The sequence below is a fragment of the Dipodomys ordii genome, unplaced genomic scaffold, assembly GCF_000151885.1.
Source record: "Dipodomys ordii isolate 6190 unplaced genomic scaffold, Dord_2.0 Scaffold62, whole genome shotgun sequence".
Lineage (NCBI taxonomy): Eukaryota > Metazoa > Chordata > Mammalia > Rodentia > Heteromyidae > Dipodomys > Dipodomys ordii.
The window spans coordinates 1,268,093-1,295,821 of NW_012267278.1; the positions used below are offsets into that span (position 1 = coordinate 1,268,093).

The window sequence follows — 27,729 nt, forward strand, 5'->3', positions numbered from 1 at the left end:
TAGCAAAATAAATAGCTTTTTATTTTGTGTCTTGTATTTTTTAACTGCTGTTATATACTAACACACATAATAACCAACTTTATATCAGATATGTCATTATCTGGCTTTCTATGTATATTTGACAATTTGTAGGGAATAGATTTCTAGGCTGCATATCATTTTTGTCTGAGTATTAAAGACATTGTTTTCTGTGTGCAGGCATCTAGTGCTGAGCCTGGCTGCCATTCCTTTATATCTAATCCCTCTGTTTTTAAGGTCTAGAAGTTCATAAGGTCTTCTCTTCCTTCTTAGTGTTCTTAAAATTGTCCACAATGCCTGTTTAATATAAAAAAATCACTATTTTGCACACTAGGGAATCCTCAGATTTCATGGTAATAGTAAACTTTTCGCTCTCATTTTTTAAATTTTTTTTACCCTTATAGCTCTTATTATTCTTTTTTTGGGGGTCCGGTCGTGGGGCCTGAACTCTGGGCCTGGGCCCCTCAGCTCTTCAGCTCAAGGCTAGCGCTCTACCACTTGAGCCACAGCGCCACTTCCAGCTTTTTTCTTTTTGCTTATGTGGTGCTGAGGAATCGAACCCAGGGCCTCAGGCATGCAAGGCAAGCGCTCTACCACTGAGCCACCTTCCCAGTCCTTATTATTATTATTTTATTTTAAGTAGTTGTACAAAGGAGTTACCAGCTTAAATATCAGTTTATATCTTGGTCAATGGCATCCCTTTATCATCTTTCAAATAACTTTGTTTTCTTTGTGGTCTTGCTGTCTGCTTAAACATCTATTAAAAAAATGTCTTTCCTTTACTTTGTGATAACATGGATCCTCTTTGTTTTTCTGGTCTACTTATCCCTGTATTTTTTTTTAATTTTATTTATTTTTTGCCAGTCCTGGGGATACTGTCCCTGAGCCATTCTGTGCTCAAGGCTTGCGCTCTATCACTTGAGCTACAGCACCACTTCTGGCTTTTTCTGTGTATGTGATACTGAGGAATCAAACCCAGGGCTTCATGCATGCTAGGCAAGCACTCTACCACTAAGCCACATTCCCAACCCTTCCTGTATGTCTTTGACTCTTTCCTAAACATTTCCTCCACTAGGACAAATATGATAAGGCTGTGCTCCAGCTGCTGCTGCTTGAAATCTAGTAGATCCCTTACCTCTAGGGAAAACTTGCCTGTCCAGATATCTCACCTTCTCCCCACTTCCTGTTGCTGGCACGTGCTAATTTCACAATCACTTCCCACCCCCCCCCAAATTCACAGGAGTTTCACCTGCTGCTTCACACCTAGGGTTACCCCTCTCCTTGACAACTCCAGCATACAATGGTCATCCAGGAGTCACTGGGGTCTCTGGTTTCCAGAGTCCTCATCTCTGTTGTGGAGACCACAACACGAAAAAGCAAGGCCTCCAAAGTTAGTAATAATAGGCTTTTTATTTGGTAGAGAAATCTCTTTTCATCACATTAAGAAAGTGACTCCACTTACCACTAATGTTAAAACTTTTCTTTAAAAAAACAAAAAAACAAAGCTAGTTTCATTTTATGAAGTGTTTTTCAGCATATGATGGCAAGACAGTCTTAGGATTGTTGGTACTCCCTGAGGAATGTTGCTGGTGAAATGATCTCTGGTTGTAATGAATTCTGTTATTCTGATATCCTAATGCCCTTGAACTGATAAAAAAGATCATTCCTATTAGTATTAGGGAAGGTAGTTAATAAGCCTTATGTTTTCTGAATTACTCAAAAGGTTTTTTGTGGTTGTTGTTTTATTCTCCCTCTGCCCCACCTTATGTCAGGCCCCACCAATAAGAATATGCCTCCTGGGTCCCCGAGGCTCCGGCAAAACAGTGCATGCAAGATATTTGGCCAAAAAGTTTGGCATTTTTCATATTCAATTTGATGAATTTCTTCAAGAAAAAATGCTACTCAAAACTGAAAGGAAATTCGGACCTGATTATGAGGATGATTCTGAGGAGGAACAAGTTACAAAACAAGAACTTGAAGAGCTTGCAATTCAGGCCAATGTTAAATTTGAAGAAGAAACCACTAAGAAGCGGGTAACTTCTCATCTAGAATATAAAATATTGAGTTTTGCATGGCTTTAATTTTTTAAAAAATCCTTCCCTGCCTAGATTATTGGATAACATTTATTTGAGAATATATGTCTGGTCAGGAAAATAAAGTTTTTCACTATTTTGTTTCTATGAAATAATATAATACCCTAGAGCAGATGGAGATTTCAAAATATCAATTTCTAATGCTATCTATTAAGAAACTTTGTGACAAGTGTCAGTGGCCCACACTTGTAATCCTTGCTGCTTGGGAGGCTGAGATTGGGGAGTTGTGGTTAAAGCCACACTGCCCCTTCCCCCAAAAAAATTGCATGACTCCTTTCAACTAATAGCTGGGTACAATGTCATGTGCCTGTCATGCTTAGCTGCGTGGGAGGCAAAGATTAGAGGACAGTAGTTCCAGGCTAGGCCAGGCCAGAAAGTTTTTTGAGACTTGATTTCAATAGAGAAAACATAAGTGTGATTATATATGCCTGTCTTCTCAGCAGCAACAGGTAACATAAAATAGGTAGATCACCATCCTGGCATATGCCCACATAGAAAGCATAACCCTATCTCAAAAATAACTAACCAGTAACCAGTAGTGTCTCACATCTATAAATTTATCTGAGAAGCTGGCACAGTGGCACTATGATCCTAACAACTGTGAGAAGTCCAAAGTAGGTAGATCACATTATGGACACATACCTGGAGGAGAAGCAAGAACCTATCATAGAAATAACCAGGGAAAAACATGTGGTTGGAAGCAAGCCCCGGCAGGAAGGTCCAAGACACTCTTATCTCCAATTAATCACAGAAAAATCAACAAGTAGCACAGTGACTCAAGTGATAAAGCCCTAGCCTTAAGCAAAAATGATCTCAGGGACAGCACCCAAGCCCAGAGTTCCAGCCTCAGGACCAGCCAAAAAAAAAGCAAAAGAAACTCAGGGACAACACCTAGGCTCTGAGTTCAAGCCTCCAAACCAGCAAAAGAAATGGGGCTGTTGGCTGTTGAGTTGGTACAACACCAGCCTATGAGCAAAGCAGTAGGTACCAAGTTGAGTCCTGGTATTGGAACAAAAAAATAGGGCTGGAGGTGTGGCCCAGAGGTAAGACCACCAGCTTAACAACATGAGACTCAGAGTTCAAACCCCAGTTCAAACCCCACTTCTGCCAAAAATAAATAAATAACGAGTACAAAAAAGGGAAGCAGGGCACTGGTGGCTCACACCTGTAATCCTAGCTACTCAGGAGGCTGAGATCTGAGGATCATGGTTCAAAGCCAGTTGGGACAGGAAAGTCCTTGAGACTCTTATCTCCAATTAACTACCAGAAAACCAGAAGTGGAGCTGTGGCTCAAGTGGTAGAGCCGTCACCTTGAGCTGAAAAGCTCAGGGACAGTGCCCAGGCCCGGAGTTCAAGACCCATGACTGACAAAAAAAGGGGGGGTGTTGCCCAGTGTTGAAGCACCTACAAATACAAACAGCAAGACCTTGAGTTCAAAGCCCAAAATTGCCTCTGCCAAAAAAAAAATCATTCTAAGAAAACTCTTGTTGTTGTTCCAAGGATAGTCTTTCTTCAGAGAAAGCTTACTTAATTGCTGGGCGCCGGTGGCTCACACCTGTAATCCTAACTCCTCAGGAGGCTGAGATCTGAGGATTGTGGTTCAGAGGCAGCCCAGGCAGAGAAGTCTGTGAGACTCTTATCTCCAATTAACCACTAGAAAACCAGAAGTGGCGCTGTGGCTCAAGCAGTAGAGTGCTCGCCTTGAGTTGAAGAGCACAAGGACAGCACCCAAGCCCAGAGTTCAAGCCCCATGATGGGCGAAAAGAAAGAAAGAAAGTTTACTTAGGCTAATTATCAATTCTGTTATTATGATGATGATTGTATTTCAAATGACTGCCATGATTTGGCCATCTTCTAATCAGGATCTAGGATGAAGATATAAAATTATAAGATACATGATTATTTTAAAAAAATGAGTTTTGCCTTGCAGGTATGTGAGGGAAACTGAACAAAATTTTAGTAAAACATCAAGAGTTCTAAGGCCACATGAAATTAATCATGTCATCACTGACCACTCCTCTTAGCTACAATGGATTCGATTTATAATCAAATTTAATAATGATATAAAGATAAGAGCTTTTTACAATGCTCATAAGCAGAAATCTAAAATAAAATCTCAAGAGACAAATAAGTCTCATTCTAATCATTTATATAATGCAGTCTTCTTTATCTTCTGACCTTTATCTTTAGCCTCTGGACGTAAAATTTACAGAAGAAGAAGAAGCAATCAAAGCAAGTCTGGTGGAAAATGAACCACTGCCCCCTGAAATTCTTAATATGATTCTTTCTGAGTGGTGGCTTAAAGAACCAATACGGTATCTTAATGTATATAGAATTGGAGTCATTTACTTCTTTTTAAATTTTCTCTGTGTGTATGTGTGTGTGTGTGTGCGTGCGTGCGCACGCATGTATGAGAGAGGGGAGGGGAGAAGGAGGGGGGAGGAAGGAAGGAAGGGAGGGAGGGAGGAAGGGAGAGAGAGAATGTGTCCTGGAGCTTGAACTCAGAGCCTGAATGCCATTCCTGAGTTTTTGTGCTACCACTTGACTCATATTTTTGGTGGTTTATTGGAGATAAAGAGTCTCACAGACTTTCCTGCCCAGGCTGACTTCAAACCAAGATCCTCAGGTCTGAGCACCTTAGTCACTAGGATTACAGTTGTGAGCCACCAGCACCTGGATAATTTGCTTTATTCTTAAAGGTGAAAAATATAGGCTAACATATAGTAAGACTTTTCTCTTTTACATTCATATAAAACAATGATTTTTTCAGAGCTAAATAGTAAAGGCATCTGCTGAGTTTTAGAAAAATACAGATGTCAGGATTCAACACTTACATATTTCCATATTAGTCTGTTAAAGTATGAGACAGGACTAGTACTTTTGAGTACTCCCAGATATTTCTATAGTTATAACCTTCTAAGCACATATCCGTTAATGATGTGCTGAACCTTTCCCCTTGTAACCTTTGCATAATTATAGTTGCTCATAGTGTTATCCCATTATCAAATGCCAGTACCAATGCTGATCCAACCAGACAAAACTTTATATCACCAGAGTTTAGGACTCCACCTCAACTTCCTAACCAGAATCTGTTTTCATGAGAACCCCTACTAGTTTAATACTCATTTCAGAACACAGATATTTGCAACTTATAATGTACTAGGCTGGGTGTGTATGATTCAAATTAATTTACTTAATCGCAACAATAATTCAGTGGGACCAAAACTTACCTCTTTTTGGAAATAAGAAAACTGAATCATAGATAACTTAGGTAACTGGCCAGTTCTTTGCTCCCCTTAGTTCTCTAAGCATTCTCTTTTTTTAACTCATAATTTTATTTTGTTATTTTTAAAATTTTATTATCTTCAAGTAGTTGTAGGCACTCTCTTTTATCTGGTCCCTGGCTGACATGAATAAATGTCATTTTTAGTCAAAAATTTGTGTGTGTGTGTGTGTGTGTGTGTGCGCACGCGCGTGCGTGCGTGCATGCATGCGCCAGTCCTGAGGCTTGAATTTAAAGTCTGGACAGTCCGCCCCTGGGCATTTTCATTCAAGGTTGTCACTCTACCATTTACATCTCACCTCTACTTCTAGTTTTTTTTGCTAGTTAATCAAAGAGTCTCATGGATTTTCCTGCCTGGACTGGCTTCTAACTGTGTTCCTCGGATCTCAGCCTCCTGATTAGCTAGCATTCTAAACATAAGCCATCATGCTTGGCCTATTACTCAAAAAGATTTTTTTTAATCAAGCTAAATTAGATCAACATTTGCAGGAAATGGAGGGAGGTTTACACATAGCTGCATAAATAAGTTGTCCTTCATTAACTTATCTCCTGACATAATGCTACACAGTAAAATAAGTAATGTACCAAGATACATATATATGGACTGACGAATTTAAAGTAAAAAAGTAAAATGAATATAAAATAAAACTTGTAAAAGGTAGCTGGGTCCCAGTGGCTCATGCCTGTAATTTTAGCTACTCAGAAGCTAGGATCTGAGGATCATGGTTCCAAGCAGCATGTGCAGGAAAATCTGTGAGTCTCTTATTTATAATGAACTACCAAAAAAGCTGGTATTGGAGCTGTGCCCCAAATGGTAGAGCACTGGCTTTGAACATAAAATTTGAGGGACAAAGCCCAGGCCCTGAGTTCAAGCCACAGAACTGGCACACAAAAAAATGAAAGGTTAAATAAACTAGCTGAATATTATGCAACAATTAAAATTTATTATAATGAAAATTTTATAATAGCATGCGAAATATTATCACATGTTAATTTTATTTTTTATTTTTTGTTTTTTTTTGGGGTCCGGTCATGGGGCCTGAACTCTGGGCCTTGGCACTGTCCCTCAGCTCTTCAGCTCAAGGCTAGCGCTCTACCACTTGAGCCACAGCGCCACTTCCAGCTTTTTTCTTTTTGCTTATGTGGTGCTGAGGAATCGAACCCAGGGCCTCAGGCATGCAAGGCAAGCACTCTACCACTGAGCCACCTTCCCAGCCCCACATGTTAATTTTAAAAGCAGGTGCAGAAATATTAATACTATTATAGAGAAACTGACACATTAAAAGCCAAACAGAAGGAAATAAAATGAAAGTAATCTCTGAGATATTTGCCCTTTTTGTTGTTTCCCCTCCCCTCAGTTCCAACTTATTTACAGAGATTTGTTGTTTTTATGATCAGGGGAAAAAATTAGTACATTTTGGTATGTGCCAGTGGTTCATGCCTATCATTCTAACTATACAAGCCAATACAGGCAAAAAAAAGTCCTTGAGACTCTCATCTCCAATTAAGCCACAAAATGTCAGACTGGAGGGATGACTCAGCAGAACAGCTGAGGCCCTGAGTTTAAACCCTGGCACCAGCCTGTTACATCAGTCGTGGAGAAATATGCCCAGGACTACAGTGGAGTGTACTGGCAGGAATGGGCATGTGAATGCAGACTTGTCAGCACTTACGGGTAAGTTTGAGAAGTGGGAGGGTATGGCTCCTAAAAACTACTGAGTCTAAGGAAGAGAAGTTGGGAAAGGTAAACATGAGTGCCATTTTTAACAGCACAATACATCATTCCTGGAGGGTATGCAAATAAAGAAACCAAGCTGTGCTTTCAAAATGTACTGTAAGCAAGTTTGGGTGCTGAAGTGAAGACTTGGATGTCCTGGATAGTGGCAAAGAAGTGGCAGCTGGGACACTAGGAATGAAAACTTTCATTCTAGAAGAGCCGACAGACTAAAAGCATATCTGAAGAAGACAACACACACATTATAGCCGGTATATGGAACGTTGCCTAGTCAAGAAAGGGAAGTAAACATTTTAGAATTAACATCTTTGGAGGCTGAAAAACAGATGTTACAGAAGTGCTGTCACATTAAGAAGAAAACTTACTAAATGCACAGTATAAAACAAAACAAAAACCTGTAATGCTAGCTACTTAGGAGGCTGATACCTGAGGGGAAGTGTTTGAAGAAAGCCTGGACAGACAAATCCAAGTGACTCCTGTCTCCAATTAATGAGCCAAAAGCTAGAAGTGAAGCTGTGGCTCTGGTAGTAGAGTGCTAGTCTTGAGTAAAAAAGCCAAGAGTGGGAGGCCCTGAATTCAGGTCCCAGTACCTACACCCCCAAAAAACTGATTGACTACACTTTTATAAGTATAAGCACAAAGTATTTTTATTATGTTATATTTTACTCCAATTTTATGCATTTTAGAGAAGAAATATGTATGCAACTAGAAATATTAAATATTTTAATATTAAAGATACTACAGTAAATTAAAATATTCATTACAGGTTTGCTATACACTTGGGATTTATCAAGATAATATAAACATGTAACAGTATATAATAAAGATAAATATTTATGTACTTAAGATATTATTTATTTGCTTAAAATACTAAATAAATTTCTACCTAGTTCCACGGGTTTTGTACTAGATGGCTTCCCACGGTATCTTGATGAAGTCTTGTATCTAGAGGAGCGTGGATTTTTCCCAGATGTTGCTGTTTTGATACATGTTGAAGATCAAGATATTTCTGATCGACTGCTTCCCTTCCAAATTGCAAAATGGAAAGCAAAACAACAGAAGAAAATAGGCAGGAGAAAACTCATCAAAGACATGAAGACAAAAATCAGGGTAGGTATCCAGTACAAAAGAACAGGAATGAATCTGTTTAGGATTTTTTTTAAGTCACAAGAAGATAGTTTTCTTTTCTTTCTTTCTTTTTTTTTTTTTTTTTGTCAGTCAAGGGTCTTGAATTCTGGGCATGGGCACTGTCCCTCAGCTTTTCGGCTCAAGGATAGAGCTCTACCACTTGAGCCACTTGCTACTTTCTGAGTGGTTTATTGGAGATAAGAGTCGAACTTTCCCACCTGGGCTAACTTTGAACTTTGATCCTCAGTTCTCAGCCTCTTGAGTAGCTAGGATTATAGGAGTATAGGCATGAGCCACGGGCACCCGGCTAGTTTTCTGATTTTAATAACACAGTAAGCATTCTGAAAACATGTTGCATTAAGTAGTAAGCATCTTTATCAAAAGAATTAAGAATAGGCTAAGCAATGGTAGCTCATGCCTGTATCCCTAACTACTCAGGGGACTGAGATTTGATGCTTGAGGTTCCAAGTCAGCCCAGGCAGGAAAAGCCATGGGACTCTTATCCCCAGTTAACCACTAAATAGCTAACATGGTGCTGTGGCTCAAGTGATAGAGTTCCAGCCATGAGCAAAAGCGCTAAAGGACAATAGCCAGGCCCGAGTTCAATCCCCAGGACCAGATGGCATGCACTCACTCACACCTGCACATAGAGAATTATTTGAGGCTTCTTAAATCAATATGTTAATGAGTTTCCAAGTCAAAGACAATGGGGTAAGGCCAGGTTTCTAACTGAGGCAGCATCCAGGGGAAGGGGCAGCCTAGACAGCATATACTCAGAGAACTTTAGGAGCCCACAGCAGGAAAACAGATCTGTGGAGCTTTTTCCTAGCCTGCTGTATCTATCCCTTCTTTTCACCTTCCTAACTGCACTCTGGCACAGAGGCCCCTGGGTGCTGAGTAGCAATCCTATAATAGTGATCTTCTTCTTGTCCTTCTTGTTTCATCCCTGGATTCTTCAGGCCATCCTTACAGCTACTTCCAGACTAATTTTCCTCACACTTTACTTGGTAACATTCAAAACCCATACCTATTCTTGTTCCAAAGCCTCTCTCTGACTATTTCCCAGCAAGAACAAATCTTAGTTGTTCTTCAGCCACCATACCACCCGACTGTCCATTCCCTGAGCTGGTAGTAGCTCAAATCATCCCCATACATGGAATGTGGCATTGTGAATTCAACCCTCTGAATTTGTTAACTTACCTTAAGAATAGGAAATACTGTCTGACTTGCTGATGTATTTTGGTCACAAACAAGAAAGAAGATGTATTGCAGTGCTCAGGACAGGATTGACATCTGGCAGACACCATAACTGAAAATCACTGACTGCTTCATTGAGTGAAAGGAGCAGAAGAACTCAAAATATTATGTACTAAGTATGAAGTGTTCAAAGAGACTAATTTGGAGAGTCCCCAGGAACCAGCCCAAACCCTGAAGGGAACTGTGTTTTCACATAACCCTTGCAACATGTCAAAGGACCCACTGCCTTAGATCTAGAAGCTGATAGAAAAACAGGAAGACTGTGTTGTTCACGATACTTATGACTGTCTCTAAAGTACATATGGTTTATGTGCACAAATGTAAAGTTTTTCCATCTAAAACAAATTTCTTTTTTAATTATCTATAAGTAGTTATACAAAAGGGTTCTCTCAACAAGCCAACCTATGTTGATCAATATCATTTCTTCCATAATTCTCCCCCATCTGTCCCAAATATCTGTCTTCTCACAAATCTATCCCAACTCCACTCATCCACTTATTCCATGTATATATGTATATTGAGTCTTATGACTGTATTTACTCACCATTCCTTTCTCCGATTGGTGATCATATGTTAACAGTAAAAGGTTTCCAAACATTTTCAATAAATTATCTTCCCATATATAAAATTGAGTGTTAAGCTGGGCACCAGTGGCTTACACCTATAATCCTAGCTATGCAGGAAGCTGAGATCTGAGGATCACAGTTGGAAACCAGCCCCTGCAGGAAAGTCCATGAAAATCCTATCTCCAACAAACTACTCAGAAAAAGCTGGAAGTGGCACTTGGCTTAAGTGGTAGAGCACTAGCCTTGAGCAAAAGAAGCTCAGGGACAGTGCCTAGGCCCAGAGTTCAAGCCCCAGGACTGGCAAGAATAAAATAAACATTAAAAAATCTAGTTATTAGGCAAAACAAGTGTATATTAAATTTTGAGAAAGAACTCTAAAATGTGTGAGAAGAGTGAGTGTACTAAGTGCCATTTAACCCTGTGGAGAGAGATAACTAATCAGTGGCCCAGAAAGACAAAGATACAAGTAACATAATTGCTGTTATCACATACTATCCACAATTCCCCAAATATTCACACAAATGTTATCTTCACTTCGGGGATAAAGGTACATATTAATATACAAAAGGTAATTTTATCATTTTCTATTAAAAATCGTACATTTTTCTTTAACAGGATGATATGATAGCCAAAAGAAGGGCCGAGCTTATTTCAGAGAGAGAGAAAAGAAGGAAACTGGAGGTAGGAGAAGAACCCAGTTTTCCATTTCTTGGTAATCTCCACCCCCAGTCCCAAAACTGCACCTATCTGGTCCTGACCATCTTTAATGTCCAGTAGCTGCGGAGCACCTTGCCCCTAATGGCTCAAATAGTTCCAGGACCTTTGATGTTCAGCAACTGCAGAAAATTAGCTTGCTTGCTTGTGAAACTGCCACCTGGGGGTGGTTTTTGCCTTTATAAACCCTGCCCCATTGGAAATCATGGCTGTTCTTAGTTCTGAGACACCATATTCCAGGACAGGGAAGTCACTGGCCAGCTAATAAGGACTCCTTTCTCACCTTTGACCGTGCCTCTGTGGATTTCTCAACTCTGAGGTTATCTCAGAAGTAAACAAAATGCTTTTTTTTTTTTTTTTTTTGCAAACAAGGGGCCCTAAACTCTGGGCCTGGGCGCTGTCCCTCAGCTCTTCAGCTCAAGGCTAGCGCTCTACCATTTGAGCCACAGCGCCACTTCCGGCTTTTATTCTTTTTGCTTATGTGGTGCTGAGGAATCGAACCCAGGGCCTCATGCATGCAAGGCATGCGCTTTACCAATGAGCCACCTTCCCAGCCCCAAAATGCTTTTTGTTTTCCCCAGCCTAGTGCCAAGTCTGGGGCCTGAACTCAGGGCCTGGGGGCTGTCCCTGAGCGTTTTTGTTCCTGGTTAATCCTCTCCCACTTGAACCACAGCTCTACTTCTTGCGTTGTAGTGGTTAATTGGAGAGTCACATGGACTTTCCTGCCCAGGCTGGCTTTGAACAAAGACACTCAGAGCTCAGCCTCCTGAGTAGCTAAAATAACAGCTGTGAGCTACTGGAGCACAGCTAAAACTGATTTTTTCTTTTCTTTTTTCTTTTGCTGTGGCTTGAACTCAGGGTCTTGAGCGTCTTGTTTTTTTTTTTTTTTTCTGAAAGCCAGTACTCTGTCTCTCCTCCACTTCCAGCTTTTTGCTTGTTAACTGAAGAATCTTTTAGACTTTTCTGCCTGGCGGAGCTTTAAACTACAACTATCAGATCTCAACCTCTTAAGTAGTTCAGATTACAGTCAAGAACCAGGCTCCAGTATGTTTTCTGATTTTATGAGGACAAGGTCTTACTACACAATCCAACTGAAGTTGGGAACTTGCCACGTAACACAGGCTAAACTGAAACATATGATTCTCCTGCCTCAACCTCCCCAGTTCTGGAATTACAGCGGTTTGATGCTGCTTCAGCTACTCATATGACTTGAACTTAAAAGAAAAACTTGCTGGTAGCTCATGCCTGTAATTCTAGCTACTCAGGAGACTGAGATCTGGGGACTGAGGTTCAAAGCCAGCCCAGTAGAAAAAAGTCCCTGTGAGACACTAATCTCCAATTAACCACTCAAAAACTAGAAGTGGCACTGTGGCTCGAAGTGGTAGAGCATTAGCCTTGAACAAAAGAGCTCAGGGACAGTGCCCAGGCCCTGAGTTCAAGCCCCACAACCAACAAAAGAAAAAGAAATACTTATATCTATCCAGACATCTTCATTTCTGGTATTATTGTTTATTCTTCTGGTATGATGGGAAGAATAAGACCATCTGAAGAACTAGCTCCTATATTGATAATTAGGGATAGTATTTAAAATTAGAGGCACTGGATTATAAAATTGACAATTAAAATATTGGACTAAAGGCATGGCTTAAGTGGTAGAGCACCAGTCAAACAAGCATGAGGCCCCGAGTACTAGCAAAACATAAAAATAAAAAGAGGACTGAGGGCTGGGAATGTGGCTCAGTGGTAGAGTGCTTGCCTTGCATGCATGAGGCCCTTGTTCAATTCCTTAGCACCATATAAGCAGAAAAATCTGGAATTGGCACTGTGGCTCAAGTGGTAGAGCACTAGCCTTGAGCTGAAGAGCTGAAGGACAGCCCTCAGGCCCAGAGTTCAGGCCCCACGACTGGCAAAAAAATAAAAATAAGAAAATAGAGAGATGATTAAATCAACAGATATTATGAAATACTTACTATACAGTGATTAAAAATAATGAAATTATATAGTAATATGGGAAAAAATAAAATATGTTGGTTTATGGCAAATAGTAGAAAACAAAATGACCGCTTTATATTTAAAATGCAGTTGTTAATACAACTTTTTACTCTTTGAACTACATTAAATGTTCCTGAAGACCACCAGAAATGTGTAACACTATGATAATTCTAGATATAAATACCATTTATTATCATGATGATTTGTTAGCTGTGTCATTTGGCACATATTTTGTATGTAGTGTAAAAAGGAGTAAGTATCTCCTTCTTTAGGCTGGCCTGAGAGAAGAAGAGGACATTAGTGAGGAAGATCTTGAAGAAGATGATGAGGATATTGAAAACACCCTTGAAGAGGAGTTTCCAAAAGATGAGGAAGAGATGAGTGAGGAAGATGAAGAACAAGAAGCCGATGCTATTGAGCGCCTGAAAAGTGAACTGGGAGAAAAATTTGAAACAGAAATGAACAGTCTGCAAATGATCCAAGTTATGGTTTTTCCTCATTTTTTTAAATAATTCAAAACATTCACATTTGAGGCTGAGCATCAGTGGTTTCTCACACATGTAATCCTAACTTCTCAGGAATCTCAGTATCACAGTTAGAAGCAAGCCCAGGCAGACAAATTCATGAGACTGTTATTTCTGATTAACACAAAAAGAAGTTAGATGCAGCTCAAGTGGTAGAGTGCCAGCCTTGAGCCAAAAGCCAGGAGTTCAAACCCTAGAATGTGCATGTGTGCACAAACACACACACACACACACACACACACACACACACACAGAGTAACACCTAAAACACACACATACAAATTTGATTTAATGCCTTATTTCCTTGTCACATCTCAAACAAAGTGCTTATTTCAGACCTTCCTTTTCTTTGTCAGTACCACTTAACAATTATGAAAACAAGCTTGTAAACCAAGAGAAGCACGGAGGCCCCCCCACAGGGCCAAAATCAGTTGAGCTGTCAAAACACAGCCACTTGCAGACTGAAAATGAGTTGTTTTCTATGCTGAAGTAAACACCAACAGTGCCTGTGCTGTGATTGAATGACATGAGTGTTTTGCCACTAAATACATTAGGTTTTATGGTTTCTTTCCATCAGGATGAATTTGAGAAGGTCTTGGTACCAATCATTACTGTTAATGGAGCTCGGAAAATCCACATTGTACAATATATATTAAACATGAGGCTGAAGCCACTGGTGGAGAACCGTATGAGCATTTTTGAGAAGTGTTATCCGATAACAGGACAGCTTGCTGAGAAGATGCTCACCTACACCTACAAGTACATAAGTTCCTTTGGCTACTGGGATCCTGTAAAGGTAATTTCAGCAAATGCATTTGAAAGCCAGGTCCTTTCCTCATCTCTTGTTAAAATTTTTTGTTAACATCTTAAACTAGCTATGAAAATACTTGAGGATTTGAAATAGAATAATTCAATTTCATCTTTGCTGTTGCTACGATGTAACTTGATGCAGATCCCCACACATACACACACAGCATTTGAATTTCTTCATATCCATAGCATTTACCCCTAGCCATGATTTCATCCCAGCTTAAGAACCATGATATTCACGGTACTACTGACCTCTTGTCGACTGTTTTGGTGTAGTTCTTGAGGACAATAAATACCATCATATTTCATCCCTACTCTGTTAAGTCCGGATGGCTAATGCTTTTCTATCTATCTGATGTGGTAAAAAGGGAATCAGCACCAATTCAAAGACGTGAGATAACTTTGCCCATTCCATTGTACACCCCTACCTTAGGCTACTTTTGGTGGGTATTTTTCCCTTTCATGACTGCTGCCAGTGGTGTTATGAGAGGGAATTCATTTATACAAAAATGTGGAAGAGAATCTACTGAACCACTCGACTACAGGAACCCACCTGTAGTCATCTGCTCAGGATGTCATAACAAAATACCACAGCCAGTAGTATTTAACCTATGGAGATTTATTTTCTCATGGTTCTGGAGGCTGGAGATTCAGATTAAGGTTCCTCTAGGCCGCTGTCCTGGGCTTGCAGTGAGCTCCCTTCTTAAAGTGTTCTTACAGGAACAACTCTTTTTTTTTGGGGGGGGGGGTAGGAGGGAGATACCAATCCTGGTGTGAACTCAGGGCCTGGGCACTGTCTCTGAGCTTTTGTGCTCAAAGCTAATGCTCAGTCACTTTGGGACACCATTTCTGGCTTTTTGGTAGTTAATTGGAAATGAGTCTCACACACCTTCCTACCAGGGCTGGCTTTGAACCACGATCCTCAGATCTTAGCCTCCTGAGTAGCTGGGATTACAGGTGTGAGCCACCAACAGCCAGCTCGTCCTCTTCTTATGAGGACACTAGTCCTACTAGGCTAGAGCCTTATCTTTGTCCTCTTTTAGCTTTAATTATCTCCTTAAAAGCATGAATGTGAAAAGGGAGACTGGAGGTGGGGACACTAGAAAGAAGGAGAGGAAAAGGACAGTAACAGGGTGACGAAGAAGATTGAAGTATATATGAAGACAGTGTACTGAAACTCACCAAACTCTATTTGGAAAGGGGAGCTGAAGGGAGGAATGTGAATATAATAGAAGGGTGAACATGTTCAACATACACTGTATGCATGTATGAAATTATCACAATATTGTTCATATATGCTATTCTAAAATAAAATAATTTTAAAGCCTTATCTCCAAATAACAGCCAATTGGGAAATTAGGGCTCTGAGCTAAATATTGTAGGGGAAAAATAAAGTCAATCTATAACAGCACTTTAGGAATGGATCTATGTATGAGGACAGATAAGCCTATAAATATATACAAGTGTCTTACAGTCCCTGGATGCAGCATTCACTAATCAAAATCTAAAGCTATGCTAAAGGGTGCAGAACTGTATTTGTTATAGCCAGAAGCCAGTTAGGAAATGTTACCCTGATTGCATCTGTATATGAAGTAATTCATACTTTTTACACATTAATATTTATAGTTTCCTTTATTATGTAAGAAAGGGTTTGTTTCTTATTTTACAATATCTTTCAAATCTATCGGAAAGAAATGGTGTATAAATTGAAAGCAACTTACCAATTCAATTGTATTGCAGCTAAGTGAAGGAGATACACTCAAACCAGTAGGAAATGCACTGAATCCAAGTTACCCTGTAATCCATCGGCAGTATATTTATTTTTTATCTAGTAAGGCAACTAAAGAAAAATTTATGAAGAATCCAATCAAATATATCCGGCAACCTAAACCAAAGGCCACTGTGCCTGTTAGGATTATGATTGTGGGGCCACCAAAATCTGGGAAAACCACAGGTGAGCATGTTTTTGTCTCTGTCTTTCTTGAACATGATACTATCTCCTGAAACCCAGCACCGCTTCGCCAGAAAATCGACTAGCAAAACTGAGATGGAAAAGCAGTCATCGTTAGATAGGCCAACAACTTGATGAAAAGCTTGTTAGTGATCTTTCCATTACTATAATGAAGTATCTGAGATAATGAACTTGTAGAAACTAGAGATGGCTAGGCACCTGTAATCCTAGCTACCCAGGAGGCTGAGATCTGAAGACTGTAGTTTGAAGCCAGCCTGGCCAATAAAGTCCATGAGATGTTTATCTTCAATAAACTATCCAAAAAGTCAGAAGTAGAGCTGTAGCTCAAGTAATAGAATGCTAGCCTTGAGCAAAAGAAGCTCAGGGACAGAACCCAGGCCTGAGTTCAAGCTCCAGGACTGGCAAAGAGAGACAGACAGACTGACAGATTTATTTTGGCTCAGTTTCAGAGGGGTATCAGTCCATGGGTCAGCTGGTCTAATTGCCCTTGGACATGTGGCTTGGCAGCAAATCATGTCAAGGAACTCATGGTGGAAGACAGCTCTTCACTTTATGACTGAGACACACACAAAAAGATAGAGAAAGAAAGAAAAGGAAAGAGAGAGAGAGAGAGAGACCAGATTCCACAATCCCCTTCAAAAGCATGGCCTAGTGATGTGAAACCTCCCACTGGCCCCTGCTCTTAAAGGCTCTACACCTTGCAGTAGCACCAAGAACTGGGACTAGGCCCTCAACACAGGAGCTTCTGAGCATCAATCCAGACCAGAACTGTAGCATAGAAAGAAAACAGTCAGAAACAAACCCAACTCCAAAATGTCCCAGGATCAGGTAGTTTTAGAGAAAACTTACATCAAACTTTCAAAGAATTAAAGCAAAAGGTAATTCTTCTTCTTCTTCTTCTTATTATTATTATTATTAATATTAGTTTCCATAGCAGGAGAAAACACAGATTCCTAGTTCATTCTTTATTTTCTTTTTTTTTACTAAGGGATATAGTCTTTACCATCAAAAAGGAATAAAGAATACAGATCCATTTTATTGTAATTATTAACATACATTATTTGTATAAATTATGGCTTTCGCTGTGACACTTCCATACATATCTATCATGCTTGAAGCATGTCAACTCTCCCTACCCCTCTTTCTTTCATCTTGATTCCTAGGCCCTCTATTCCATTCTAGAAGTTTTGAGAGAGCCTTGCTATTGATGGCACCAACCAGAGGCTAGAAGTAACAGATGAATATGTGAAATGAAAAAGTTGTTTTATGTTTTTCAGTTGCCAAAAGACTTGTAAGTGAGTATGGCTTAAAGCGTTTGTCAATTGGAGAAGCTATGCGTGGCATATTAAACAATTTCCCCCAAACAGAGCTGGCACTTATGTTAAATTGGCATCTTCATAAAGGAATGACAGCCCCCGATGAACTGGCTATTGAAGCCTTAGACATTTCCATGATGGAAAGCGTATGTAACACTGCGGGGTAAGTGAAAGGGGTGAAGGAGGGGGAAGAGGGAGGCACACCAGTCAAGAAGTTGTTCTTCTAAAGGATTTATTCAGGTTTAGGGATTTCACTCAGTGGAAGAGCACTTGCCTGGCAAGTGCAAGGCTCTGAGTCTGGTACTTAGTTCTGGATTAAAAGAAAAAACAATTAAAAGCTTCATTCTAATTCTTAAATTCTGAGCAAATGTTTTTTTTTTTTCCTTTGTCAGTTGTGGGACTTGAACTCTGGGCCTGGGCGCTGTCCCTCAGCTCTTTAGCTTAAGGCAAGTGCCCTACCACTTGAGCCACTTCTGGTTGTTAATTGGAGATAAGAGTCTTACAGACTTTCCTGCCCAGGCAAGCTTTGAACTGAGATCCTCAGACCTCAGCCTCCTGGGTAGCTAGGATTACAGGAGTGAGCCACTGGTGCCCGATTGTTTTACTTTTCTGTCAAGGAAAAAGTTGGCTTGAAAATTCACATGTCAGATAAGCCAATGGGCAACATCACTCCTTGCAGCAACCCTGAGTGGAATGAAAATTCCTAGGCCACAGAGGAGGGCACAGCAGTTCCATTCCCAGGAGCACTCCTCACTGCCCCTTAGGAGGTTGGAAAAACAGCCCTCACTTGCCCGGCTGGCTGCTCTCACTCTGGCCCAGATTTCTACCCAGGGAGCACTGTCCTTCTCTTTTTGCTACATTTGGATAACAGAGCTAAGTGCTCAGGCTTTCTTCATTTAACCCTCCACGGCCTTTGCTCCTCCAGCAGAGCCACTCGCCAAAAGCAGTAGGGAAAGCTTTCCCCAGGGAAGCCTCACACTGAGCCCTCAAGCCTAAATAAATGGCCTAGAATCCCCTGGTTTAATTAAGATTATGATAGCCAGGCACTGGTGACTCATGCCTGGAAGCCTAGCAACTCAAGAGGCTGGGATCTGGGAAATGCAGTTTGAAGGCAGCCTGGGAAGGAAAGTCCATAAGACTCTTATCTCCAATTAATCGCCAAAAAGTGCAACTGTGGCTCAAGTGGTAGAGCACTTGTCTTGGGCAAAAAAGCTCAGGGACAGTGACCAGGCCCTGAGCTCAAGTCCCATGACTGACCTGGAAAAAAAAGATGGACTGCTCTGGAAGATGGAAGACAATGAGAGAAAAGAAATCTGGAATTTTAATTTGTATGTTTCTTTTTGTTAGTGTTGTCATTGATGGGTACCCTGTAACTGCATATCAAATGAAGCTCTTAGAAGACAGGTCAATCATTCCCATGATCATCTTTGAAATGGATGTGCCTTCCAAGGAGATTTTCAAACGATTGATCTTGGATAAAAGGAGTGAGCAAAGGTAATATGCATGATTAAAACAATGACAAAAGGCTGAGCTTCATGTGTTAACAGCCTTTCTTATTCTTCTGTTTCTCTACTAGCTTACCTTACCCATTGCACAATAGTGCACAGATTATAGCTATCAAGAATGCAAAGTACAAAAAAAATATCATTGATATTAGGAAATATTACCAAGAACAGCATCAGAACTGGTATGTGATTGATGGATTTCACAATAAGTGGTGGGTATGGAATGAAGTCCTTAAGAACATTCAGACGGTGAATACATACATGCAGACATACATGGAAAGAATAAAAGAAGGTAAGGAAATATTTGAAAAAAGTAAAATAAAATGTGACTTTATCTGGCCCATATTACCACAATTCATTAAATTTGAATGTCTTGATTATCTTTATTAATATTTTAAATAATACTAACCAATTATCCCAATTATCATGGTGCTGTGACCTAAATGTTTGTGTACCCTCTACAGCTCATATGCTGAAACCTAAACTCCATGCAATAGTGTTAAAAAGTGGGATCTTCGGCTGGGAAGGTGACTCAGCAGTAGAATGCTTGCTCTGCAAGCCTGAGGCCCTGGGTTCGATTCCTCAGTACCACATAAGCAGAAAAAGCCAGAAGTGGCACTGTGGCTCAAATGGTAGAGTGCTAGCCTTGAGCTGAAGAGCTGAGGGACAGCGTCCAGGCCCAGAGTTCAGGCCCCAAGACTGACAAAAAAAAAAAATTGGGATCTTTCCTGTAATCCTAGCTATTCAGGAGACTGAGATTTGAGGTTTAAATGGTTTAAAGCCAGCTTAGGCAGGAAAGTTTATAAGACTCTTATCTCCATAGATAGAAAACAGACAGACAGATAATTATGTTAGTAGTTATATGTTAATAATTGTTATAATAATTATATGTTAATAATAGGAATAAATAATCTCCACATATATAATAATTACATGTCAATAATAGGAAAAGCTGCTTGCATCGACAAGTTATGTATCACACCTCAAGAGCTGGTTTCTCGCCTGGGAGAATTTGGACAGTACTGCCCTGTCAGCCTGGGAGAATCCAATGAGTTAATTGACTGCTCTGGAACTGACTCCTTGGAATTTGCTGCAGAATTCAGGGGGCACTACTATAAAATGAGTTCTAAGGAAAAACTAAATGTAAGCTTTCTTCTAACTCCAAATATTTACTAAGAAAACACCTTATTTTGCTTGAAAGTCATCAGATACCAAAGGTTGTCATACCTGGGAACACCCAGCAATTCCCAGGAGCCCCATTACTGCAATCTGACTCTGGTCAGTGAAAAACTCAGAAACAGTCCTGAGACTGCATCTCAGAGCACATATTGAAACATAGCAGAAGTGCCTGGTTAGTGATGAACCTTTGGAAGAGTCTCACACAAAGAGGGTGCTGAGCCTAAAGGGCTCAGCATACAGGAGGCATCCTGCAGGGATTCCGCTCCGAATTCAGGCTACAGAAAGAAAGTGAGAGCCAATCTGTTTCCCGTGCCTTAATTTTTTTCTATTACTAAAATTTCCTAGATACTTTATATACTTGTGCCTTAATATCTGTGGAAGATTGGTTCCAGGATTCCCCATCTTATGTAAAATGAAGTCCTGTTTGTATATGACCTGTGTATATCCTACCATATATTTTAAATCTTCTCTAGATTACTTATGACTGATACAATGTAAATATATTTAAGCACTGTTATACTGTATTACTTAGGGGAAAGGAAAGGAAACATCTATATATGTTCAGTTCAAGACCAGTTTTGTTTTCTAAATATTTTTATTCTATTTGCTTAAATCCAAAGATACAAAACCCACTGATACGGAGGGACAACTGTTTATCCCACAGATATAGAAAGCTAATGGTAGTCCAGTTTAATAAACTACAAATAAAGTTTTACTCTGATGTTGTGATGTCCATAATTGGATAATATACAATAGGCAGTAGTAAAAAAATGATTACAGATGCCTCAGCATTTTACTTTCTTCCAAAGAATTAGAATTTTTTTCATTTCTTTATTAAAGGGTCTATTTATGTTTTCCTTCTTACTTATTAGTAATCACAGAAACTTAAAACTAGAAAGAAGGGCCAGGCAGTAATGACTCACAACTGTAATCTTAGCCACTCAAGAGATCTGAGGATCTGAGGATCAAGGTTTGAAGCCAGCCTGGTCAGAAAATCTATTACACACACACACACACACACACACCAACAAAAACTAGCAGTGACCTTAAAGATAATGTATCTGCTCCACTCCCTCCTCTATATAAAATGGTAACTAATGATGCTGGAGAAGTTAACTCACCTGTCATTCAGTGAGTTAATGCAACCAGTTGATGATACAGCAGTCAAGAAGATGGGCAGCAGATAACTGTGCACTTTCCAGTGCCTGTCACACAGTAGAAGCTCAGCAAATCAGTTTTGAATGAATGAATGGGTGAAACAAGAAATTGCCTATTAGAGAATGTTACTGCAATATGGAGGGCAATTCTCAGATAATTTGAAAGTCAGAACACTGCTCCTAAAAAGAACCAGGAGAACTCCTGTGAAATTCTGATTAGCTGTTTTCAATGGTCTTGTTCTTGTGGCTCTTTTTTCACAGAAATTTTTGGAGAACCCAGAATTATATGTGCCTCCTCTAGCACCTCACCCACTCCTGTCTGATGACATGATCCCCAAAAGACTGACAGTATCGGAGCTGAAGAGTCGGTTCCCAAAGTGTGCAGAACTCCAGGGCTACTGTCCAGTGACCTATAAGGATGGACAACAAAGGCAAGTCCTTGCCCCTCACCTAAGTGCAGAGTGATAACCCCGCTTGGAAGGAGTGCCTCATGCCACAAGCCTAATGTGCTCATTACCTGGGGAAATGTTTCTTCCTTGAGCTGCATAGGCAGGAAAACAAAACCTTGTTGACATTTTGCTTACCTGTTTCTAAATGTTAATTCCAATAGGGTGTTTTGTTTTTGGCCATTCAGATATGAAGCCCTAGTACCTGGTAATAATGAGTATGCCGTAGAATATCGAGAGCATATATACATTTGTGAGAGTGAAGAAAAACTTCAGAAATTTTTGAGGTGAGATTATGAGATCCCAGATGTCTATAAAGTATTCTCTATATTCCATGTACCATGCTGGGAACTTAGGAAGGGGAGGAGAGTGATATATATATATAAGGATATATAGAGAGGGAGAGCATATATACTTACATATATGGTATATATAGTATATATGCTACATATACTATATATACTACATAACATGTAGTATATATGTAGTCTGTAGCATATAGTATGCATATAATATGTATATTTATATATAGTATGTATACATAGTCTTTACAGTATACTATATATGGTATATACAGTATACTATATATGGTATATACAGTATACTATATAGTATATAGTACATATACTGTATATATAGTAGTGTGTATATTATATATACTATATGCTATATGTGCACATATATGTATATATATATACATATATACATACATAAACACACACACATACAATGGTGAAGAAGGACTAGTGCTTGTCCCAAAGCCCAGGGCTTGGGGGTGCTATAGATTTACCTGACCACAAGAGAATGTGATGAGCTTCCAGGATGGGGAACTGCCTCCAGTTCTGGAAAAGTGCAGCAGGGAGGCATGACTGAATTGTCCAAATGAGGACTAGAGGGCTTAGAAGAAGGAAAGAGGGACAGATTCCAAACAGATTCCAAACAGAGGGATCTGCAGCCCTGAGGATTAGGGAACGGCAAGAAATTCAGCCTGGCTAAATGTGATATGAAGAAGATGAACAAACAAAGGTGAGACTGAAGGGGGTGAGCAGAGCTAGAGTGTGGAAGGCCAGTAATACCACCACACTGCTCTTGGACTTAACCATACAGGCAGGACAAATACACTGTCTGGTTTTAAGTTGGGTCAGCGGTAGAATCGAGTTTGCTGAGAAGGGTGATGAGAATGGATGAAGAGCAGGAATTCCATTTACAAGCTGATAGAGTAATCCTGTTGTCCACAGGAGAGTTTAGGGAGAGACTGAAACCCTGGGGAGGTAGAAGCAGAGGGGAGACACTCTTGATAGGGACAACAGACCTACAGACTTCTGAGCCGTCAGGCCAGACAAGGACCAAGACACCTGCCAGATGAAGGTCTTAGCAGGTGGTCTTAGCAAAAGTAGTTAAGCACACTGGGGCAGGTGTGGCGCAGTAAGCCAGACAGGAAATGAAGAGCTTTCCTTTCACCAGAGATTACAGATAGGGCCAGGAGGAAGAGTAGCTGGGGGGAAATCTTGGATGTAGAACAGAAGTGGTAGGGACCCCACCAGCAGGGGTTATAAGAAGTTATCATGGTTAAATGTTTCTTTAATCTTCCTAGATTTTAAACATTCATAACTGATTCAATTTCACTACAAAAGTACCATAAGGACCAACCAAATGTCACTGGCAGAGAGACCTTGTACAGTGGCTTAGTATTGCCACTGAGGCTTTTTGAGTTTAATTGCACATAGGGGGGAGCTGTTAGTTGCTAGAAGAGATACAAGGAGGAAGAAGTACAGGTAGAATTCTTCTTGTTTAAGGGGGAAATATGGGCATGTTCAGATATAGAGGCATGAGAGGGATCCAAAGTAGGAAATGCTGAAGATCCAAGGGAGAGAGAAAGAGAAAGTGCTATGGTAGAACCACTGGAGAGAGGGTGCCATGGGGACCCAAAGTATGATCAAGCACAGTTCCATCCACTGGTCCTATAGCTAGAAAGCAATACTCAGAGAGTTTGAATTTCAAGGAGAATAAAGAAAGATTTAGGAGGCTGGGATTGTGGTTTAGTGGTGGAGTGCTTCCTAACATACATGAGGCCCTGGGTTCAATTCCTCCATATCACATAAATAAATTTTTTTTAAAAAAAGATTTAACCAGTACGGTGGAGCATACTAGTAATCCCATCATTTGCAGAGACTGAGGCAGGAGGACAGCAAGTTTGAAGCTAGCCTGCGCTAGAGTGAGATCTTGGCTTTAAAAAAGCTATCCCCTCTCCCCCCAATAAGTCCTGTATAGTTGCTATAAAAAATAAGACAACAATTAAACTGCATGCTGGTGGCTCACACCTATAATCCTATCTACTCGGGACTGAGGCCTGAAGCTAGCTGGGATGGGAAAGTCTGCAAGTCTCTTATCTCCAATTAACCAGTAAAAGTCCAGAAAAGTGGAGTTGTGGCTCAAGTAGTAAAGAGATAGTCTTGAAAAAGCTAAGGGACAGTGCTCAGACCCCCAAGTTCAAGCCCTAGTACACACATACATACACACAGAGAAAAAGAGAGAGAGGGAGAGAGAGACAGAGAGACAGAGACAGAGAAAAAAGAGAGAGAGAGAGCAATAATAGATAAGTAGGGATTGGCGGAAGGGTGGCTATGAACTTCTAGGAGCTCCAGTCTTCCTTCTCACATATATAATTTTCTCCAATGATGAGAAACAAGTAGTGAGCTTTATTGTCTGTATATTGTCTATGTATATTCCCATTCCTATGCATGCAGAATGAGTATATATGTGAGCATTCAGCTAATAAATTTTGTGTTCTTAGGTCACCAATGAACTACTGGGATCAGAAGCTTCCACAGAAACTTCCTCCATTAAAGGAACCCATATCCCTTACTAGTCTTCCTTTGCCTGGATATCTGGAACAGGTTTAATTTGCATGATTTTCTGTAACACACATTATAAGAATATGTTGTATCTTTAAAGTAGTTTTTATTTTGATAGTGGCGAAGTTCAAGGCTGAATTTTAAGCTGTATGTCCACTCTTCACCTACTTTGTTTATGGGAAGTTGTTAAAAAAATAAAATGTGAAAAGCTCCAATTTCCATAGCTAATTCCTAAATATCTGCACTAAAGCAAAGAGACAGTAGATTGCTGCAAACTTACTTATATTTGGCTTGAATATGTAATCTGGCTCCTTTTTAAAAAAAATTTAGTGTCTATAAAATTTTTCATAATTTATTTTTTATTGTGAAAATACTGTACAGAGGGGTTACAATTACATGGGCAAGATAATGAGTACATTTCTTATCAAGCATTGTAGCCTCCTTTGTTTCCCCTTCCCATCCCTTCCCATCCTCCCCCCTTCACCCCCCACCAAAGTTGTAACGTTCGTTTTCGACATAATGACTTGTACATCTCATTGTTGCAATGGGTCCACCTGTATCCCTATTTAAACGATTTGTTTTTCCCCTTCCCCTCCACAAATTATACCGACATCAAATACAGTGAAAGCAGGGGTTATACTGTGGGGGAGGGAAAATTTTTTTCATAATTTAAAGCACGGAGCTCAGTCTTGGAGAGGTTCATTTACTGCTTAAGAGTTGAACTACAGAACCAGAACAGGTGGGTCACAAAACCCTTGTCCCACATACAGATAAGCTATCTACCCAAGTCACATCCCATTTATCTGAATCTACTTCTTTTTTAAAAAAAATAGTAAGCCTTAGGTCAAATCACAGTTACTTAGGAGGCAGAAATCAGGAAGAAGGTGGTGGTTCAAAGCCAGCTCAGGCAAAAAGTTAGACTTCAACTCAGTAAACAAGCCAGGCATGGAGGTTCATGCCTATGGTCCCAGCTGTGAGAAGATTGCGGTAAGAGAATAGAGGTCCTAGGACAGTCTATACAAAAAAAGGTGAGACCAACTGGGAGCATAAACTAGAGCAAAAAAGGCTGGAGTTATGGCTCAAGTGGTAGAACATGTGTGTAGCAAGTGCAAAGCCCTGAGTTAAGACTCCAGTAATACCAAAAGGAAAATTAAAGCTTATCAGTTGTCAACTCCCATTTTTGTTTATTTTTATTTTTTTATTCCATTTTAATTTTTTTATTTTTATAAAATAAATGCCTAAAGGATAATTTTATACTTTTATCACAAATTCTAACCACCTGTCCTTTTCTGCTTTCCTAGAAAGTTAGCTGTCAGTCTGGTTTAATATCAAAATGCCAGGTGGAGTGCATCAAGAAGGGAGTGTTCTCATAAATCCACATTTTGTCAGGACAGCTCCTTACCTTCTTCCTTGCTCTGAGCACTTGTCTGTAGTAGTCTGTGGATTCCTACTCAGGTTGCCAAAGATCCTTAGAGTTAGAGGCAGGCTGGCCAGTCCTGAGAATGGAAACCAAGAAGAGCCAAAACAACTCAAAGCCCAGCATCCCCTTTTATCTTTTTTGATGTTTTGTTATGGAAATGTCAGACATAAAAAAAGAGTTACATAACGAAGCCCAAGTGTTTATCCATCATCCAGCGGACACTGAGCCAATTTGCCTTTCATTTCTCCTATGTTTATGACCTGCTGGCTACATAGCCATCTAACTATTTTTCTAAGCAACATCCCCAACTCTGTTTGAGGTGAAGAAACCAAACTCAGATATATATATATATGATTTAAATTATTCTCTATCTTCAGGGTATCGCAACTTCTCTAATTAAAGCAATGAATGCAGCAGGATGCCTGAAGCCAAAGTTCCCTTTCTTAAGTATAAGGAGATCGGCACTACTCTATATAGCATTTCACCTCAAAGGTATGTATTTTTCATGCTCTGTTGCTCAGAACTGATTTCATACTGGTTGTGGTATATGTGATAAACTGGGTTGTTAACATGGGTTGCTGATTTGGTTGGAGTGTATGTGTGTGTGTGTGTGTGTGTGTGTGTGTGTGTGTGCGCCCATGCGTGCGCACGCGCGCGCAAGCATATTCATGCTCACAAAATACAAGTGATTCAAAAATATCCAAACCAGGGGCTGGGAAGGTGGCTCAGTGGCAGAGTGCTTGCCTTGCATTCATGAGGCCCTGGGTTCGATTCCTCAGCACCACATAAGCAGAAAAAGCTGGAAGTGGTGCTGTGGCTCAAGTGGTAGAGCACTAGCCTTGAGCTGAAGAGCTGAGGGACAGCGCGCAGGCCCAGAGTTCAGGCACCATGACTGGCAAAAAAAAAAAAATATATATATATATATCCAAACCAAGTTGCTAATGTGTTGTTGTTTGGCACTAATGGGGTATGAACTTAGGGCTTTGCATATGAGCCACACTTTAACTTCAGGTCTTCTTCAGATAGGATCTCCAGCTTTTTGCTCTAGGCCAACCTCATTATAATTCTCCTACCTCTGCCTTCTAAGTAGCTGACACTATAGGTGTGAACCAACATACTCAGCTTGTTCTTTGATTAAGGTTCTCCTTAACTTTTTGCCCAGACTAACCTGCTCCTTCCTTTCTCAACCTCTCACTAGCTGGGATTATATGTATGAGCTGTGCCTTTCTAAGTTTCTGTTTTAAAAGTATAGACTAAGGACTGGGGACATGGCAGCCCCAATTCCACAAAAATGGATGGATGGATGGATGGATGGATGGATGGATCCAGGGAATATAAAAAATAAAGTCAGCTCTCAATATTCTATGCTATGGAAAAAGATGAATACGGGCAATTTATGGTCAAATCTGCTATAGCTGGGCAGTTCAATCACACAGTCATTCTTTTTCTTTGATTTAATAACTTACTAACCTAAAAGAAACCATTCATAGTTTGGTGAAATTTGCTACAGCATTTAATCCCAAAAGTTCTGAATATATAAGAAGAAAGTATAAGAAGAAGATGGAGCAGTTTATGGAGAGATGTGAACTCATAACATACCTGGGCGCCAAGATGACCAGAAAATACAAGGAACCTCAGTTTCGAGCCATTGACTTTGATCATAAGTTACAGACCTTTCTCTCTCTAAGAAATATAGACCCAGTTAATAGCTAGTTTGCTTATATTACTACAATGTGAAGCTCAAGAACATCCAAGTGAT

The 27,729-nt window shown here is 40.1% G+C and overlaps 1 protein-coding gene across 1 annotated transcript in view; it reads left to right on the forward strand.

The window, feature by feature from the left end:
• Ak9 (adenylate kinase 9) overlaps positions 1-27,729 on the forward strand; it is an 87,508-nt gene extending 59,779 nt beyond the window's left edge. Inside the window, exons 26-41 of the mRNA XM_013022366.1 lie at positions 1,791-2,051; positions 4,302-4,426; positions 8,020-8,239; positions 10,696-10,761; positions 13,059-13,268; positions 13,888-14,106; positions 15,861-16,074; positions 17,370-17,571; positions 18,756-18,902; positions 18,985-19,205; positions 19,860-20,056; positions 21,511-21,680; positions 21,884-21,982; positions 24,490-24,592; positions 26,348-26,462; positions 27,481-27,729. Of these exons, the coding sequence (XP_012877820.1) occupies positions 1,791-2,051; positions 4,302-4,426; positions 8,020-8,239; positions 10,696-10,761; positions 13,059-13,268; positions 13,888-14,106; positions 15,861-16,074; positions 17,370-17,571; positions 18,756-18,902; positions 18,985-19,205; positions 19,860-20,056; positions 21,511-21,680; positions 21,884-21,982; positions 24,490-24,592; positions 26,348-26,462; positions 27,481-27,683 (2,772 nt within the window). The 3' untranslated portion in view covers positions 27,684-27,729. The remainder of the gene's footprint in view (positions 1-1,790; positions 2,052-4,301; positions 4,427-8,019; positions 8,240-10,695; positions 10,762-13,058; positions 13,269-13,887; positions 14,107-15,860; positions 16,075-17,369; positions 17,572-18,755; positions 18,903-18,984; positions 19,206-19,859; positions 20,057-21,510; positions 21,681-21,883; positions 21,983-24,489; positions 24,593-26,347; positions 26,463-27,480) is intronic.